Below are 21,176 nucleotides of genomic sequence, written 5' to 3' on the forward strand. Positions count from 1 at the left end.
AAAAACTATCTCTCTAGTCTGTAAATTATTTTAAAACATTTTATTGGCTTCTGCTGGTGGACTAGAAATGGCATAAACTTGTATGAATTGTACATTTTATACTCTGAGGCAAGGTTTTTTTTTATATAAGATGACATGGGAATTAGTATTTGAAACTGATACAGAATTTTATACAGTATATACGCATGATTGATCTCAGTTATTCATCTTACACTTGTAGTAACTTGTGTTATGTAGGTGGAACAGCACTAGAGGAATGTGTTTTTATTTATTATCATTTTAGTTAAGCAATATTTATTTTGCAGTTCAGGAACACACCTCTTGACAAGTTCTTGAATGATGTTTTCTCTTCTCCTGTACTGTGGTAAATTAGGGAAGATATGAATGATCTTCTGTATATGTTAACCAGTTACTGTGCATCATATAGGAGGATCAGGCAACAGAAACCTATCTTGAGGGACTGGAAAATCCCACCAGTTTAAAATCTGAACTCTCAGCATTTCTCTAGGTAGCACCTTGAGTGGTAGCAATATTGGTTGCTGCATTTGGAATGCTGATAATCTGCCACTTATCAGCAGTTTATGAAGTCATCTATACTATACATGAAGCTGCTTTAAATCTGCAGATTGTGGTAAACTTATTGGTGTCATATTGTGCCGAGTTCTATACCGTTTAACTGGTCTGGAGCATTGAGGCCTTTAACATCCCCCGCCCCTGTAAGCACCAGACTGGGTATGAGCAGCTTACGCACTGTACAGCATTGTGTAAGCACTGTTTTTATACTTTCAAATACCTGCTTCAAGATAATATCACATGTCATGGTGTCAACGGCTGCAGTTTTTACAGCTGAGCTTGGTAATATATTTATACTTTGTTTATCTTCCAATGTAGAAAGATGACGTATCCCCCAGTATAGTATGCCTGCTACTGCAAGGGCTGTGTGAGCCATTAGGTGCTTCATCATACAAGCCCCTATACACGTGGGTTCTACGTTAGTTTTATTCTAGGGATTTTATAGAATGCTGCTTGTCTCCATTTCCTGGTTACCCTCTTTGGGCAGCAGAGGCATTCAGAGCTTTTAGTGATCGTATTCCAGTTCCCTGGATCTTCCCCTGCACTGAACCTACTGTACCCTGTGTTTCTGAACCTACTGTGCCCCGTGGTGCCTGACTTGCCCAGTCCTGCTCTAGATACACCCATAACAAACCCCTATTCCTTTAAATTGTATTGAGACACGTCAGCCTGTATTTACCAATGCTTTATGCCTTTTCTATCACATCTGGTTTTAAGTTGTACTTCTCATGGGTCAGAGTATGCAGTTTTAAACGGCTTTCTAATTTACTTCTATTTTCAATTTTCCTTCTCTTTGTATCTCTTGTTAAAAAGCAGGGACATAAGCTCAGGAGCATGCGTGTGTCTGGAGCACTGTATGGCTGCAGTTTTGTAAGAATGTTCTCCATTTGTAATGCACTAGATGACCGAATTACTCACTGCCATGTAGTGATCCAGACTACAACCTACCAAGGTATCTCTTCAAAAAAGATAAACGTTTATCAGAAACTTGTATGCTCTGTCTGAATCACAAAAGAAAATGTTGGCATTTTCATATCCCTTTAAATAAGTTAACGTTTAATTATACAAAACTGTTTTGTAAAAAAACAAAAAAAAAACAAATCTAGGCTATACATTTATTATATACAAATAAATGTAAAATAACATTGTCCTTAAAGTGAAAGTAAATCCTAGCGTTGTACAAGCGCTAGGATTGACTTTCGAAACAAATAAAGGGGACTTTAATTCATGAAGTATAAGATATTTCATGTAGAAAGCTCCTTTATTTGTTTTAACCGATCACCGTTTTTAGCTGCTACAGCAGCACATGGCTAAAAACATTTTTAGCTAAGAGGTGACGTTTTCATCTCTTAACCCATAGCCGTGCGGTAAATCCGACTTGGCGCCCATGGGAGCTGGATTTACCGCACAGCTATTGGCTAAGAAGTGAAAACGGTCATCAGACACAAGAGAACCTGCAGTCAGTATTTATCAAGCAGCGGTCATCAGACACAAGAAAACCTGCAGTCAGTATTTATCAAGCAGCGGTCATCAGACAAGAGAACCTGCAGTCAGTATTTATCAAGCAGCGGTCATCAGACGCAAGAGAACCTGCAGTCAGTATTTATCAAGCAGTGGTCATCAGACACAAGAGAACCTGCAGTCAGTATTTATAAAGCAGCGGTCATCAGACACAAGAGAACCTGCAGTCAGTATTTATCAAGCAGCGGTCATCAGACAAGAGAACCTGCAGTCAGTATTTATCAAGCAGTGGTCATCAGACACAAGAGAACCTGCAGTCAGTATTTATCAAGCACCGCTGCTTACCTACACTCTTCTCCACCTCTTAGTTGTAGAATTTCACTCTCCCCGGTCTCGTCCTATCAGGGAAATTGACAGCTCCTGTCTGCGCGTGATTGGCTGTGTGCGGGCAGGGGGCGGGGCAAAATAGCTCTTGCGTGCAATCTTAAATTCCGGCAACTGATTGCTCCCTGCCGTCTGCCCCAGCTTGATAAATCAAGCCCATTGACGTACAGTCTAATGTCTGGTTTTGATCAAAATATCCATAGGTTTGGCATGTGGAGCATATCTAGATATGTTTTGTGCATCAGACTTTTTTTGCATATTTGCTCAGCGAACTGACAGTGGCTTGTATCCTAATGGACAACATCAGCAACCTTTTCTAACTGCTGTCTCTCTGTGCCCAGCTTGCCTGTGTGCTCACTGAATGATAGCTTCTACTAGAAAATACTTCTATTGGAAATTCAAATGCACTAATTATTAAAATTTCAATTGTTGTTGGAACATTTTTAGAATTGGACTTCACCTTTTTTTGCACAGGGAATACCACTTTAATACTGACAATATTATATTAATATTTTGGAGCTGACAATTATGATAGGAATCTAGTTTCTATAATAATGCTTAGAAAATAGTGTGTTCTCCCCAGGGAGGGCGGTCTCAGTTGTGTATTAATGTGTTTACAATTCATATTTCTGTAAGGTGAAACCATTGTTTTTGTACCAAGCTGATAATGCTAAATAATTGATTACTGGTGTTTGTATGAAAGTGTTGTGATAAAAAAAATACTACTTTTGTTTCATTCATTTATTATTACATTTTAAGGCACATAAAGGACTTTGAAATTTGTAATATAAAATATAGAATTTGCATTAAAGAAACAAACAAAAGAACATTGCTGTGAGTGTATACGCTCATTACTTATGATGTTTGCTATTGATGCAAGATACTGTGCTGTAAAATTGTGCTTGTCCCACAATCCCTATAAAGACTGAAAAGCAAATGATGTATCCAACCATTTTCTAGACAGCAATTGCTCAGACTATTGGACAAATTAATGTACAGATAACCCTAATTGACCGTAATTAAAAGGACATGAAACATCTTTTTCTTTCATGATTCAGCGCATGCATAAAAAAAAATTTGAATTTATTTCCGTTATCCAATTTACTTTGTTCTTATGGCATTCTTTGATGAAGAGAATACTTAGGTAGGTTGCATGCATATGTCTGAAAAAACTAAGTGACATCAGTTTGCTTTTCAGCACTATGTGGCAGCAGTGTTTACACAGTATATAACAATGTTTAAAACATTCTTGTGAAACTGCTGCCATATAGTGTTCCAGACTTGTGCATGCTTCTGAGCCGACTTGCCTGCTTTTCAACAAAGGATACAAAAAGAAAAAATTAAATTTAGTATCATATGGAAAATATGTTTCCACATGGGGCCTGAAGTTTTATGCGGCTCCCCAGTGGTACTTTAACTGTGTATTAAATCCCTTTTGTAAGGTTTAAACATGTGGATTTGCAGGGTCAATCGTGATAAAATGACATGCTTTAACAAATTAGAACATGTATTTTGTTCACTATTATGGCTCTTTCAATGCTTTTGAGACATTTTTGTTTACTTGTCTGCAATTCAATATATATTTTTTTGTTTACATTGACAGATGATCACTTCCCCAGGAAAATCCATACTATAGTATATTATCAATGCTGGGACCGCACTACTGAAGATCTACATTCCAGAGTACCAGCCACATTACCGAACCGATTCTGTATTCTGTGCAGCCGCTCATCTGTTGGATTGAATAACCTTTTTATAAGACGTGATTATCAGACAGTTTGGAGTCTTGGTGTCTTAATTCCCCCTCACCCTTTTTGGTGCTGCCTCTGGACTATTAGCAATGAGTGAATTCTGGCTATGTTTCAATTGCTGCATCGCAGAACAGCCACAGCCGGTAAGAAGACTTTTGTTTGGTTTCACATTCTATCCCTGGAACACACAAAAAATCTATATGTGTTCAGTACAAGAACATATTAGATACACCATTGGTTTTGTTTGGGAAGCAATGCTAATTATAACATCAGTGGCTATAATGTAATGTGCTCGACATCAGAGAATGCTGCAACACATAAGCAAGGGGTTAAAGCCAATGGTATATGCAGAAGTTTGAGGTGCATTCTGTTGGAAGACAGCCAGTATTATAATACATAGGTTACATATGCCTACTGTAAGGGAAATGACACAGCCGTATGATTTATCAGTGTATTTGTAACTGTTGGTTTGCATTATTGGCTTGGATTCATGTTTAGTAAAGCGTGAATACATTTACTATATGCATTGCTGCTGTTCTTACTTTGTAATACAGCAGCTTTTTTCCCATTTATTCACAACGCTAGGATTTACCATCACTAAAAATAAACATGAGTTTCTCTCATAGTTTTGTAAAAAAACAGCGTTACACTCACCCTAGCTGTTAGGAAAGCATAACAGAGCGCCCATGGCACAGCGTTCTTCTACAATTTTGTGACGTTTAGACCACTAGCCGTGCTAGGATGTCAGTTGATACGCACGGCTATTCGTATAGAGGTGGAAACGTCACCTCATTGAAGAAAGCGCTGTGCCATGGGCGGTTGGAGGCGCTGTGTTAGCGATATGCTTTCCTAACAGCTAGGGTGAGTGTAATGCTGTTTTCACAAAACAGTGAGATACATTTATGTTTATTTTTAGTGATGGTAAATCCTAGCGTTTGTTATGCGCTTGGGTTTCCCATCACTTTAGGGCCATTTTGGAAAGGGCCTCTTGCATCCAAACCAGGGCTTGCTCTGACAAACTGATTTCAAACTTAGGAGCTTTCAGGAATATTGAGATGCCAGTCACAAGTGTTTTTAGGAGCCAAACATGTTCTTTTAATATAGATTTGTGTAGAATAATCCAAAAACTATAAGCAAGAAGCAAAAATCTACAAGTCATAAGTTGCCTAATACCGGTATGCAATATTCATGTTTTGTGTAAATAATTATTCTTTTTATTTTTTTTTTGTAGGGAAAAATACATTTTAGTAAGTATTCTAGCCTAAGCCTGTTTAGGCCAGTAATATTTGATTGTGTTAAAGTTCTCGAGCATTATGGTGACTTCCATGTATTTTTTCCTTTTTAATCGGAAAGAAATTGTCAATTTTGGATTAGAAACTCTTGTGTAGAATGTATATCCTTTTATTTTGGCACCAGTAGCAATGAGTGTGTCTCTTCTGCAAAAACCTCTGCCTGAGGAAGCACCTCTGTAAAAGGTCAAATACACAATGCATTTTCTCACGTATTAGTTGTTATATGTGCATAGGTCTTTTCTGTGTTTTTCGGAACATAAACATGCTAGGCTCTTATTTTTGTATCATTATCCAAGACCTGACAATCCATCTTCACAGAGAGGCTGATAGACTGATGTGTTTTTGAGTGTATAAATATAACCGTTTAACTCAGTTTATATACCTTGTATTCTAGCCGTTTGTAACCTAGCAGTTTGTAAGCAGACTGTCCAAGAAAATCTTCATATACATACTGGGCACTTAAATGTCCCTGAGTATTTGCTAAATGTTAAAGGCCTCTATGCCTCAATGTATAACAAATATAGAGCAGAAAGAAGTGAGGTGCAGTAAACGGGATCAAATCACAGCTGTTTACATATATTACTTGCAATCAGAGGTAACATTTATTTGAAATGTTACTGGCAGCCAAGGGGTACAATGACTGTTCCGTTGTAAAAACATATACATGTTGGGATCAAGAGTGTAGGCTTTTTCAGGGGCATTGTGTGACTCCAGCTACCATCATTACCAGTCATCTACAGATTGTCCAGTATTGTTACAGAGGACAGCTGGTGCACATTCCAATACACACATGCCAATACACACTCAGATACATACATGAGACACGCATACACACAGATACAAGTACATATAGACACACACACACACACACATACACACAGATATATGCAAGCACAGATACACAGGGACTTGTGCGGGGCTCTAGGTGACCGTCTTGGTCGCATCGCCCTAATGCCGGCACTGCCTACAGGTATGACATGTTATAAAAAATAGTCTTAAAAAGACAGTCAATGTTTTTGCCCCTATAAAATAGCATTTTAAGATGTAGAAATGAACATGTTTAAATAGTGCTCTTTTTTTAATTTGCATGATATACATTTTTAGAGATTAAAGGGATATAAAAGTACAACAATTTCTCTAATGCATTAAAGCATTTTATTTTTGCCTCTTGTCATTGGCTTGTTGGATGTTTTTAGCTTTGCATGTTCTATCTGAATTATGAAGTTTTAAGTTTGACTTTCACGTTCCTTTAATGTCCTTTTTAACTTCTAGTTATATCATTTGTATCAACGTCTTGCTACATGCACAATATTTGGCCTATTAAAGGTAATAACAAAAATAAGTCAGGATGCAATATAATAAAGACGTTGTATTGTGAAATGTACTGGAATATACAATGCATTTGGTTTTTATTCAGTACATATCTGTAGAGAAAAGAGTAGAAATTAATGAAAAAGAAAATTGATAAAGGGTTTGACTTTTTCCTGCTGCAGAGACTTTGAAGTGCAAGTGACGAGAGTAAATTGATTTTTTTAAATCTCTCTTGGCTTTTTCTAGCCCAGGGACTATTACCACTAATGCACAGGGAATAGTAGAAGCAGCACATTGTAATGACTTGAATTCATAGGTACACAGACACTTCTGTTTTCCAATACTTTACAAAAAGTTCAATTACATCTCTCTGCATTCTGTATAGAATCTGCATCTCACAGTTAAAAGCACAATTTTCATTTATATAATCTGAGGTATAAATGTACCAGATGATACCTCTAATGTGATTGGATCAGAGTCAAAGATCATTAAATGGACATGAAACCCAAAAAACATATTTCATGATTGAGGTAGAACATACAATTTTAAACAACTTTCCAGTTTACTTCTATTATCAAATTTGCTTCATTCTCTTGGTATCATTTGTCGAAGGAGCAGCAATGCACTACTGGTTTCTAACTGAACATATGGGTGAGCCAATAACAATCCGTATATATATGCAGCCACCAATCAGCAGCTAGAACCTATGTTCTTTGCTGCTCCTGAGCTTTTCTAGATAAACATTTCAGCAAAGGATAACAAGAGAAGGAAGCAAGTAAAATAATTGAAGTAAATTGGAAAGTTGTTTAAAATTGTATGATCTATCTGAATCATGAAATATTTTTTTGGGGGTTTCATGTACCCTTTGAGTGCTAAGTTGAATTTAATATTTTTCTGTTTTTTACTTTTTTTTAAAAAAACATTTTTTTTTACTTTTTTATTTTTTCCCTCAGATCCCCAATACAATTAGAAAGGTTAGGCAATTACCTTTCCAATGGTGGGTCTTGGGGATCTGTAGCTGCTTAGATCCCTGAGATACAGGTTTCTAAGCAGCATGCCCCCTTTCCCTATACTTTGTTTGACAATTTTAAATAAATTGCGCGGTGACATCACCGCACGTAACGGGAAGCCCCGCCAATTCCTGTCACTATGCAGGCCCGATCGCCGGGGTAGGAGCGGGTGGGTTCCCCCAGATTGCAAAAAAGGTAGTCAAGTGCTAATGATGGCTCGGAGCCGTCATTAACACTCAAGGGGTAATCCTTATAAATTCAGTAGTTTCCATGAACTGGGGGGGGGGGGCAGATGTATTTATTCCATCTTGAAATTATCAACAGGTTTACACTTCTTAGTGAATCTTGGCAGACATTCTGTTACTGTGTGGAGGTTAGCAGTAATTTAAGCAAGTACTGCTTTCCTGAGACTGAATCTATTTTGGGCAAATGCATCACTGATTAATATTCCACCCAGAATTCTACCTTGACAGTATACAGAACACCTATATGCCATATATTTCTCAGTTTTTAGGGAAAATAATTATAGTCTTCTAGAGCAGCCTACTAACACAGGGGTGTCTTTGCCTTCTCCTGGTGACCAGGTTCTTTATTCCAAACAGTAATGAATGAAGCCGTGGACTCTCCTCCCCTCGATGGATCAGGTAAGCATAATTTGTTTTTTTTTAATATAATTTCTTTTTACAGTGTATAGATAATGAGTCTGTGATTGGCTGATGGATGTCACCTGATACATGGGAGCTAGCAAATTGAAGAAAATTTAGATTTTTATTTTTTTTCAGGAAAAAAAAATCTGGTTAAATGCTATCGTAGTGTCTTTTTATTATGCATTATTGATTATGCAATTCTGCTGTATTTAATGGTCCTTTAAAATAAAAAATAAGTGTGTGTGTATATATATATATATATATATATATATATATATATATATATATATATATATATATATACAGGGTTCTCCCAAGGACCTTTTTTATCGGGTGCATCAGCTGGCTGATTTTACTGACCACCCAGCTAAAATTTTAGCCAATATTGAGTTAAAATTAGCCAGTCTTTTTTCCACATCTTTTAATTTACTAATATATAGGAAGAAAATCAATACAGCACTACAGATAGTAATATTATCATTATCAATTATTCGTAGAGCGCCAACAGATTCCGTGTAGTCTTCTGTATTTATTACAATAAAGAGCATGAAATTCAAAATGTGATTTCCTATAAAACTTTAAATTATGTACAGTATAGTAAAATAACTGTGTTATATATATGTGTGTGTATATATGTATGTATATATATATATATATATATACATAAATGCTCTTTGTACACCACAGATTGATCAATTAGTCCTAAAATGGGGTCTTCCGGAAATAGATCTTATGGCGTCCAAATTGAGCCACAAACTTCTGGTTTATTGCGCCAGGTCAAGAGATCCAAGAGCTCACATGATAAATGCTCTAGTCTGTCCTTGGAATTTTCAACTGTCCTATTCCCCCCCCCCCCCCCCCGTTTATTTTACTACCAAGAGTCATTGCCAGAATCAAACAGAAATCATCTTCAGTAATTCTCATAGTTTCAGTGTGGCCCCACAGAACTTGGTATGCGGAACTAATTCAGATATATTTTCCTCTATGGGCTCTACCCCTAATCTAGGATCTGCCCCTAAGGTAGGATCTGCTGTCTCAAGGAACTTTATATCATCCGGATCTTAAGTCTTTGAATTTGACAGTGGTGATGTTAAACACCTAGTTCTAAAAACAGTTTTTTCAGATTCTGTTATCTCTACTTTTCTACAAGCTAGAATGTCTTAATTTATCATAAGATCTGGAAAGCTTACTTTCTTTGGTGTTCTTCTAGAGGTTTCTCTTGGAAATATTTTCTATCAGTTTTGCAAGGTCACCCCTTTGAACCTATGCATACTTTGGACCCAAAGTGATTGTCATGGAAGGTTCTCTTTCTTCTAACCATTTTGTCCACTAGACCAGTTTCTGAATTGTTAGTGCTAGTTTTTTTATCCCCATTTTTGTTTTTTCATCAGGATAAAGCGGTCCTTTGCACTAAATATGATTTTCTTCCAAAAAGTAGGGTCTTCGGAGAATATTAATCAGGAAATTGTGGTTCCTTTGCTGTGTCCAAATCCTTACTCTTAGATATGCCTATTACACAATTTGGATTTGGTCAGAGCTTTAAATTTTTATCTTCAGGCTACTAAAGATTTTAGACTGACTTATAGCTTATTTGTCCACTTTTCAGGTTCCAGAAAAGGTCAAAATGCTACCGCAGTGGCCTTGGCATCATGGCTGAAGCAAACTATTATTAAGGTTTACTTGGTTGCTGGGAAACCGCCTCCAAAAAGAGTAACTGCTCATTCTACTAGATATGTATCTACTTCCTGGGTGCTTCCATAAATGATGCTTCCTTGGAACAGATTTGTAAAGCAGAAACTTGGTCTTCCATCCATACCTTTTTTGTAAATGTTATCATTTTTATATTTTTTATTCGTTATAAGCTGTTTGTATCAGGAAAGTCCGTCAGACCACAGTGTGCAGCAAATAGGAACTGCCATCATTTTGTCCCACCCGTCCTTAAAGGGATATCAAGCCCAATGTTTTTCTTTCATGATTCAGATTGAGCATGCAATTTTCTCTTGGTATTTGAAAAGGAAGGACTGTAAGCTTAGGAGCTGGACCATTTTTGGTTCAGCACCTGGGTAGCACTTGCGGATTGGTGGCTAAATGTAGAGACCAATCAGCAAGCGCTACCCAGGTGCTGAACCAAAAATGGGCCGGCTCCTAAGCTTACATTCCTGCTTTAGAGAACGAAATTTCTCTTGTTAAGTGTATCCAGTCCACGGATCATCCATTACTTGTGGGATATTCTCCTTCCCAACAGGAAGTTGCAAGAGGATCACCCACAGCAGAGCTGCTATATAGCTCCTCCCCTCACTGCCATAACCAGTCATTCTCTTGCAACTCTCAACAAAGATGGACGTAGTAAGAGGAGAGTGGTGTATTATAGTTAGTTTTTTAACTTCAAAAGTTTGTTATTTTTAAATGGTACCGGAGTGTACTGTTTCATCTCAGGCAGCATTAGAAGAAGAATCTGCCTGTGATTTCTATGATCTTAGCAGAAGTAACTAAGATCCACTGCCGTTCTCACATATTCTGAGGAGTGAGGTAACTTCAGAGGGGGAATGGCGTGCAGGTTTTCCTGCAATAAGGTATGTGCAGTTAACATATTTCTAGGGATGGAATTTGCTAGAAAAATGTTGCTGATACCGGATTAATGTAAGTTAAGCCTTAAATGCAGTGATAGCGACTGGTATCAGGCTTATTAAACGGAGATACATACTCTTATAAAAGTGTAATATAAAACGTTTGCTGGCATGTTAATCGTTTTTATATATGTTTGGTGACAAAACTTATTGGGGCCTAGTTTTTTTCCACATGGCTGGCTTGATTTTTGCCTAGAAACGGTTTCCTGAGGCTTTCCACTGTTGTAATATGAGTGGGAGGGGCCTTTTTTAGTGCTTTTCTGTGCAGCTAAAAATACTGACACAGACTTTCAGCTTCCCTCTGCATGATACAGGACATCTCTGAAGGGCACAAAAGGCTTCAAAGTCGTGTTTGAGGAGGGTAACAATCACAGTAGACTGTGGCAGTTGTTGTGACTGTGTTTAAAAAACGTTTTTGGCATTTATTATTCTGTTTTTGTTATTAAGGGGTTAATCATCCATTTGCAAGTGGGTGCTGACTTGTTACATACACTGTAAAAATTTTGTTAGTGTAAATGCCTTTTTTCACTGTTATTTCAAATTTTGTCAAAATTTGTTTCTCTTAAAGGCACAGTAACGTTTTTTATATTGCTTGTTAACTTGCTTTAAAGTGTTTTCCAAGCTTGCTAGTCTCATTGCTAGTCTGTACAAACATGTCTGAAACAGAGGATACTTGTTCATTATGTTTAAAAGCCATGGTGGAGCCCCATAGGAGAATGTGTACTAAATGTATTGATTTCACCTTAAACAGTAAAGATCAGTCTTTATCTATAAAAGAATTGTCACCAGAGGGGTCTGTCGAGGGGGAAGTTATGCCGACTAACTCTCCCCACGTGTCGGACCCTTCGCCTCCCGCTCAAGGGACGCACGCTAATATGGCGCCAAGTACATCAGGGACGCCCATAGCGATTACTTTGCAGGACATGGCTGCAATCATGAATAATACCCTGTCAGAGGTATTATCCAGATTGCCTGAATTGAGAGGCAAGCGCGATAGCTCTGGGGTTAGACGAGATACAGAGCGCGTAGATGCTGTAAGAGCCATGTCTGATACTGCGTCACAATATGCAGAACCTGAGGACGGAGAGCTTCAGTCTGTGGGTGACATCTCTGACTCGGGGAAACCTGATTCAGAGATTTCTAATTTTAAATTTAAGCTTGAGAACCTCCGTGTATTGCTTGGGGAGGTATTAGCTGCTCTGAATGACTGTGACACAATTGCAGTGCCAGAGAAATTGTGTAGGCTGGATAAATACTATGCAGTGCCGGTGAGTACTGATGTTTTTCCAATACCTAAAAGGCTTACAGAAATTATTAGTAAGGAGTGGGATAGGCCTGGTGTGCCCTTTTCCCCACCTCCTATATTTAGAAAAATGTTTCCAATGGATGCCACTACACAGGACTTATGGCAGACTGTCCCTAAGGTGGAGGGAGCAGTTTCTACTTTAGCAAAGCGTACCACTATCCCGGTTGAGGACAGTTGTGCTTTTTCAGATCCAATGGATAAAAAATTAGAGGGTTGCCTTAAGAAAATGCGGCGGCATTCTGGTTTGAGGCCCTGGAAGAGGCCATCCATACAGTTCCATTGACTGAAATTGTTGACAAGCTTAGAACTCTTAAGCTAGCTAACTCATTTGTTTCTGATGCCATTGTTCATTTGACTAAACTAACGGCTAAGAATTCCGGATTCGCCATCCAGGCGCGTAGGGCGCTATGGCTCAAATCCTGGTCAGCTGATGTGACTTCAAAGTCTAAATTACTCAACATTCCTTTCAAGGGGCAGACCTTATTCTGGCCTGGTTTGAAAGAAATTATTGCTGACATTACTGGAGGTAAGGGTCATACCCTTCCTCAGGACAGGGCCAAATCAAAGGCCAAACAGTCTAATTTTCGTGCCTTTCAAAATTTCAAGGCAGGTGCAGCATCAACTTCCTCTGCTTCAAAACAAGAGGGAACTTTTGCTCTATCCAAGCAGGCCTGGAAACCTAACCAGTCCTGGAACAAGGGCAAGCAGGCCAGAAAGCCTGCTGCTGCCTCTAAGACAGCATGAAGGAGCGGCCCCCTATCCGACAACGGATCTAGTAGGGGGCAGAATCTCTCTCATCGCCCAGGCCTGGGCAAGAGATGTTCAGGATCCCTGGGCGTTGGAGATCATATCTCTGGGATATCTTCTGGACTTCAAAGCTTCTCCTCCACAAGGGAGATTTCACCTTTCAAGATTATCTGCAAACCAGATAAAGAAAGAGGCATTCCTAAGCTGCGTACAAGATCTCCTTGTAATGGGAGTGATCCATCCAGTTCCGCGGACGGAACAAGGACAGGGGTTTTATTCAAATCTGTTTGTGGTTCCCAAAAAAGAGGGAACCTTCAGATCAATTTTGGATTTAAAGATCCTAAACAAATTCCTCAGAGTTCCGTCATTCAAGATGGAAACTATTCGAACCATTTTACCCATGATCCAAGAGGGTCAGTACATGACCACAGTGGACTTAAAGGATGCCTACCTTCACATTCCGATTCACAAGAATCATCATCAGTTCCTGATGTTTGCCTTTCTAGACAGGCATTACCAATTTGTAGCTCTTCCATTCGGGTTGGCTACAGCCCCAAGAATTTTTACAAAGGTTCTGGGCTCACTTCTGGCGGTCCTAAGACCGCGAGGCATAGCGGTGGCTCATTACCTGGACGACATCCTGATACAGGCGTCAAGCTTTCAAATTGTCAAATCTCATACAGAGATAGTTCTGGCATTCCTGAGGTCGCATGGGTGGAAAGTGAACGAAGAAAAGAGTTCTCTATCTCCTCTCACAAGGGTTTCCTTCCTAGGGACTCTAATAGATTCTGTAGAAATGAAAATTTACCTGACGGAGTCCAGGTTATCAAAACTTCTAAATGCTTGCCGTGTTCTTCACTCCATTCCGCGCCCCACGGTGGCTCAGTGCATGGAAGTAATCGGCTTAATGGTAGCGGCGATGGACATAGTGCCATTCGCGAGCCTGTATCTCAGACCGCTGCAATTATGCATGCTCAGTCAGTGGAATGGGGATTACACAGATTTGTCCCCTCTACTAAATCTGGATCAGGAAACCAGAGATTCTCTTCTCTGGTGGTTATCTCGGGCCCATCTGTCCAAGGGTATGACCTTTCGCAGACCAGATTGGACAATTGTAACAACAGATGCCAGCCTTCTAGGTTGGGGTGCAGTCTGGAACTCCCTGAAGGCTCAGGGTTCATGGAAACTCCTCCCAATAAATATTCTGGAGTTAAGAGCAATATTCAATGCTCTTCTGGCTTGGCCTCAGCTAGCAACACTGAGGTTCATCAGATTTCAGTCGGACAACATCACGACTGTGGCTTACATCAACCATCAAGGGGGAACCAGGAGTTCCCTAGCGATGTCAGAAGTCTCCAAGATAATTCACTGGGCAGAGACTCACTCTTGCCACCTGTCAGCGATCCATATCCCAGGTGTAGAGAACTGGGAGGCGGATTTTCTAAGTCGTCAGACTTTTCATCCGGGGGAATGGGAACTCCATCCGGAGGTGTTTGCTCAATTGGTTCTCCGTTGGGGCAAACCAGAATTGGATCTCATGGCGTCTCGCCAGAACGCCAAGCTTCCTTGTTACGGATCCAGGTCCAGGGACACAGAAGCAGCACTGATAGATGCTCTAGCAGCGCCTTGGTTCTTCAACCTGGCTTATGTGTTTCCACCGTTTCCTCTGCTCCCTCGTCTGATTGCCAAAATCAAACAGGAAAGAGCTTAGGTGATATTGATAGCGCCTGCGTGGCCATGCAGGACCTGGTATGCAGACCTAGTGGACATGTCATCCTTTCCACCATGGACTCTGCCTCTGAGACAGGACCTTCTAATACAAGGTCCTTTCAATCATCCGAATCTACTTTCTCTGAGACTGACTGCATGGAGATTGAACGCTTGATCCTATCAAAGCGTGGCTTCTCCGAGTCATTAATTGATACCTTAATACAGGCACGAAAGCCTGTCACCAGGAAAATTTACCAAAAGATATGGCGTAAATATCTTCATTGGTGTGAATCCAAGAATTACTCATGGAGTAGGGTTAGGATTCCTAGGATATTGTCCTTCCTCCAAGAGGGTTTGGACAAAGGATTATCAGCTAGTTCTTTAAAGGGACAGATTTCTGCTCTGTCTATTCTTTTACACAAGCGTCTGGCAGAAGTTCCAGACGTTCAGGCATTTTGTCAGGCTTTAGTTAGAATTAAGCCTGTGTTTAAATCTGTTGCTCCTCCATGGAGCTTAAACATGGTTCTTAAAGTTCTTCAAGGGATTCCGTTTGAACCCCTTCATTCTATTGATATCAAACTTCTTTCATGGAAAGTTCTTTTTCTGATGGCTATTTCCTCGGCTCGAAGAGTTTCTGAGTTATCTGCCTTACATTGTGATTCTCCTTATCTGATCTTTCATTCAGATAAAGTTGTTCTGCGTACAAAACCTGTGTTTTTACCTAAGGTGGTTTCTAACAAGAATATCAATCAAGAGATTGTTGTTCCATCATTATGTTCTAATCCTTCTTCAAAGAAGGAACGTCTTTTGCATAATCTAGACGTAGTCCGTGCCTTGAAGTTTTACTTACAGGCTACTAAAGATTTTTGCCAAACATCTAACCTGTTTGTTGTTTACTCTGGACAGAGGAGAGGTCAGAAGGCCTCGGCAACCTCTCTTTCTTTTTGGCTTCGGTGTATAATCCGTTTAGCCTATGAGACTGCTGGACAGCAGCCTCCTGAAAGGATTACAGCTCATTCTACTAGAGCTGTGGCTTCCACCTGGGCCTTTAAAAATGAGGCCTCTGTTGAACAGATTTGCAAGGCTGCAACTTGGTCTTCGCTTCATACTTTTTCCAAATTTTACAAATTTGATACTTTTGCTTCTTCGGAGGCTGTTTTTGGGAGAAAGGTTCTACAGGCAGTGGTTCCTTCCATTTAAGTTCCTGCCTTGTCCCTCCCATCATCCGTGTACTTTAGCTTTGGTATTGGTATCCCACAAGTAATGGATGATCCGTGGACTGGATACACTTAACAAGAGAAAACATAATTTATGCTTACCTGATAAATTTATTTCTCTTGTAGTGTATCCAGTCCACGGCCCGCCCTGTCCTTTTCAGGCAGGTCTAAATTTTAATTAAACTACAGTCACCACTGCACCCTATGGTTTCTCCTTTCTCGGCTTGTTTCGGTCGAATGACTGGATATGGCAGTGAGGGGAGGAGCTATATAGCAGCTCTGCTGTGGGTGATCCTCTTGCAACTTCCTGTTGGTAAGAAGAATATCCCACAAGTAATGGATGATCCGTGGACTGGATACACTACAAGAGAAATAAATTTATCAGGTAAGCATAAATTATGTTTTTTTTTTTATAATAGTAGTAAATTAGAAAGTTGCTTAAAATTGCATGTTCTATCTGAATCATGAAATAAAAAAATTGGGTTTCATATCCCTTTAACATTGACTTTCCACTTGGGTATTGTATCCCACATGTTATGGACTCTCATAATCTAACGAAAGAAAACACAATTTTTACTTACCGATAAATTTCTTTCTTTTGGGATGATGAGATTCCATAGAACCTGCCCCGGATTAGTTTGCTATATGACCAACAGTTCTTATATGCACCTCTTAACCCTGCTTTCTGTCTTTCTTACATTTTATGTCTGTGCTATATGTTAACTGAGTGGGGAGAAGAGTTGGAAGGGTTCTTGACCTCGCCTTGGTGGCGGGAAATATATTCCACATGTTATGGACACCTTGGACTCTCATCCCAAAAGAAAGACATTTTAACTGTATAATTTTTTTTTTAGATGCCAAAAAATTGCTATCTGAATAGAAAGCTGCTTGTTTTGTTTTTTTTCTGAAAGAAGATTTAAAATTAGTGCTTTTGTAGGACAGTGTAATATGTATATTGATTAAACCTTACCCAAATATATAAGAGTGTAATGAATTTATTAAGGACAGTGACAACTCAAATACATCAGAATATGTTGAAGTACTGTTATATTACAGTGTTTGTTGAGAGGTAAATCTATGAGACGTAATTTTGTGAAGGGGCAAATATTTGGTTGACCTGATGCTACTGAAACAGTGAAAGTCAGTGAGACCTAGTTTTAAAATAATAAAGAAAGGGATGTAATGTTTAGGCGTTGGCTGTTAAGTAAAACTAGAATTAAAAATCTGTGGAAAAAAACTTTCACATAACAGGCTTCTTTCACTAGATCTGTGTTTAGTATCCACGTTATGTAGTATAGCTTGCCAAAAGATATACTGTAAATGCCAAAATATGTTCATTTATAAATTACGAGCGGACGTTTACAATAATGTCGATGTTTTCAGTTATTGGCAAGCACTTAATGCCTAATTCTTCATTCAGTTCGGTGACTGGGTAGATTTTTCAAAACAATCTTTAAAAACATAAATATATTTTTATATATGAAACAACAAAATAAGAAAGAAATAATTAGGACATATGTGAATGTCCCAAAAAAGTAAGGGATTAAACAAAAGCACACGAAATATTATTTTGAAAAAATCCAATTTCTTTATTTAACTTTCCCACTTCACATTCAGTGATTAGTCTGTTACACCGGGCTGCGGTAGTTGGAGCAACATCTAACAATTTAAAATAAAACTAAAGGTAACATAAAGCTGACAAAATATCTAATTCCCTATGCATACGTATGCAAACTAAAGATGATACAAACTATAGGATAATATATGTGAAGAAATGTACATATTGTCAAAATACAAGACACAGATACATCCTAAATGTCAGGCTAACAGAATTACATACTGCAAATAAACATAATAACAACAACTTAACAGTCCATGTTCCCACTGTAAGTATAGAAAATGGCTATTTGAAACCATATAGTGGTAATTCACAGAAGGAATCGGTAGGTGAAAGACCGCAACAGAACCTGCTGCACACTAGGTCAAAAGCCGATACAAAGTTTGTATGAATATAAGACAGTACTTATCTTTCCTCCTTCAAATCATAGTTGCGATGTGGCTCTTTACTGATCCGTGATTCCTCGGCGTGTGACGTAACCCCCAGAGGGGGTGGCCAGCTCGTCACTGCAACTTCAATTGGTTCCTAGTACCTGAATCTGTATCTATTGGTCCAGGAGAATCCAAAAGGAAATGAGCCAATCACACCTCTGTATATCCTTGTCAGGACGTCCAAGATAGATACCAGGCAGCAGTATAAGCTTATAATTAAGTGCTGGAATAAGACTTCAGCTTTATTGTGTCACCACAAAGACCTCAGACAGTTGTTAACATTTCCAAGGTGCTATACACATAGTGCCTCGCACGTTTCACCCCCCTCCAGAGCATGTGTCCCAGGGGTTCGTCAGGGCATTCTGAGTCCACACAGGACATCCTCTTTATAGGGCCTACCTAATTATTCACAGGTGATTCTCCTACACAGTCTCGCCTACTTTTTGTTTAGAGAGCTGTATCCTGTGTATAGCCAGGAGCCCTTAAAGGGATATTTATATTCAAGTAGATTTAAGCATTTATTTTAAATTTTTAAAGATTGTGCAAGAATAATAATTCTTAGTTATTGAGCAAACATTTTTAAGTTTAACCTTCATTCCTAGGTAACCTCTTAGCTCTACTTGCACATAGAAAATTACTCCAAAATAAATGGCAAACACCCCGTCAGATTTATTTTGCTTTCTTATAGAAAGCTTATGTATTCCAATTTTTCATTTAGACCTACTGGTAATCTTGTACCCAGCCTATATATCCATTTAGTCTCTTTCTGTAAAAGGACTTTATCGTTGTTGCCCCCTCGTCCATTTGTGATCCCTTTATCGATAATTATAAATTTTAGGGAATCCACATTGCCATTGTGCTTGTCACAGAAATGTCTAGCAACATTAGTGTCTCTAGAATGGAGGATGTCATCTCTGTGCTCTTGTACCCGGTCCTTTACCAACCTCTTGGTTTTACCAACGTAAAAGACCGGGCACGAGCACCGCAAGAGATAAATCACCCCCTCAGACTTACAATTAAAAAAGAATCTTATGTCAAAAACTTTGTTTTCTTGCACAGAGAATTGTTTAGTGCTATCCATGTGGGCACAGTAAACACAGTGCCCACATGGGTAGCTACCCTTTATTCCTTTGTCCTTCCGTAGCCAGTCCGCATCAGAGGGACCTCTGACAAACTGACTTTTTACCAACTTATCTCGCAGGCTTTGTGCCTTTCTGGCTGCCATTTGGGGTATGTCTCCTATAGCCTGTCTCACTTTCTCATCCAAAGTGAGAATATGCCAGTTCCTTCTCATAGCCAACCTTATATTATCCCATTGATCATTATACTTAGAGATAAATCTAATCTGATCTCCCTCAGTTCTTGTCCTTTCTCCATAAAGTAAGTCATCCCTTGACATTTTTCTAGCCTTCCAAAGGGATTTCTTAAGACATTTGTTTGAGTATCCCCTTTTAAGGAATCTCTCCTTCATTTGCTGAGCATGAGTATCAAATTTAGAAAGAGAAGAGCAGTTCCTTCTTAAACGAAGGAACTGCCCATATGGTATTCCTCTTTTCAAATGATTAGGATGTCCACTATTTGCATGGAGAATGCTATTAGTGGCATTTTTCTTCCGATAGTTATCAGTCACTATTTTCAAACCTTCTTTTTTCAGAGTTATGTCTAGGAAATTCAATTCCCTTGCATTAGTTTCTGATGTGAGGAAGATGTTCCTGTCATTGTGGTTAAGTGTGGAAACTAAGATGTTAAATTCCTCAACTGTTCCATCCCACAAGACAAGAACATCGTCCACATATCTTACCCACATCAGCACTTTTTCATCAAAAGTGCTGACATGTTGTTCAAAGATATCAGATTCCCATGACCCCAAATGGAGACATGCATACGTGGGGGCACATACTGCCCCCATTGCAGTTCCACGTATTTGGCGGAACACTTGTCCATCAAAAGAAAAAACATTGTTTTTTAGAATGAACTCCAAAAGCAGCATCATAAATTCTGTATGTTCCATATACGCTGGACCCCTTGTTTCAAGGAATCTTTTGATGGCTGTTAAGCCTACATTATGGGGAATGGAGGAGTAAAGGCTCTCCACATCCAAAGAAGCTAAGATGGTTTTTTCACTCACTACCACACCATCCAGTTTTCTCAATAAATCTGTTGTATCCTTAACATATGATGTCAATGTTAGAAGGAATGGGCGCAGATGTTTATCCACATACTCCCCAATTTTTTCGGTTATACTGCCGATCCCCAAAACAATCGGACTTCCAGGGGGACATTGCATATTTTTATGCAGTTTCGGCAGTATATAAAATACTGGCATGATAGGAAATTTAGGGTACATAAACTTAAACTCATTTTGACTGATTGTTCCCTTGCTTCTAGCATCATTGAGTATCCTAAAGAGAGAATTTTGAATATGTGTAAGTGGGTTACTGCCTAGCTTTTCATACTGGTTCTTATCATGAAGTTGACGCTTAACTTCATTAACATACAAATGTTCATCAAGAATTACCAGATTCCCCCCCTTATCCGCGGGCTTGATCACCAAGCCTCTAGCCAACATCAGTTCTTTTAAAGCCTTTCTCTCTCTAGGCTCCAAATTGTCACTTTCCTGTCGTGGTGTTAGATTTTCAATCTCTTTCTCCATTTTTTTAACAAACAAATTGACAGCTGGGACCAAAGATAGAGAAGGCATAAATTCTAACTTAGGTTTAAATATGTATTTCTGTTTTTTTATACTTGTGCTAGGTAAGGTCTCATGAGTAGATTCCTGCTCATTTTCCGCCAGGAGTGACTCTAAGTCACCAAGGGCCATTTGGTCCCTTAGATCTAAATTGCAGGTACTATCTGCTTTTGCTCTCATAATTACTGATAGTACTATTTTTCTTGCAAAAAGATGGAGGTCTTTAATAACCTCAAACCTATCTAGTTTTGCTGTGGGACAGAAAGACAGGCCTTTTCTGAGGAGTTCAACATGAGCCAGGTTCAGGGGAAAGAGGAGAGGTTCACTATTTGGAGTTCTTCCTCTCTGGGGTTCACTAATATCCCCTGCATGTTCCCCTCCCTCTGTATCTCCCCCTGCTCT

General features: G+C 39.1%; 1 protein-coding gene across 2 annotated transcripts in view; it reads left to right on the plus strand.

Annotated features, from left to right (window-relative positions):
• The window catches only part of CDC42SE2 (CDC42 small effector 2), a 268,487-nt gene that overhangs the window by 161,948 nt on the left and 85,363 nt on the right, over positions 1–21,176 (plus strand). For both annotated transcript variants that reach the window (XM_053702380.1, XM_053702381.1), the window contains exon 2: positions 4,022–4,312. In XM_053702380.1, the coding sequence (XP_053558355.1) occupies positions 4,259–4,312 (54 nt within the window). In that variant the 5' untranslated portion in view covers positions 4,022–4,258. The remainder of the gene's footprint in view (positions 1–4,021; positions 4,313–21,176) is intronic.

The sequence above is a fragment of the Bombina bombina genome, chromosome 2 (assembly GCF_027579735.1).
Source record: "Bombina bombina isolate aBomBom1 chromosome 2, aBomBom1.pri, whole genome shotgun sequence".
Taxonomy (NCBI): domain Eukaryota; kingdom Metazoa; phylum Chordata; class Amphibia; order Anura; family Bombinatoridae; genus Bombina; species Bombina bombina.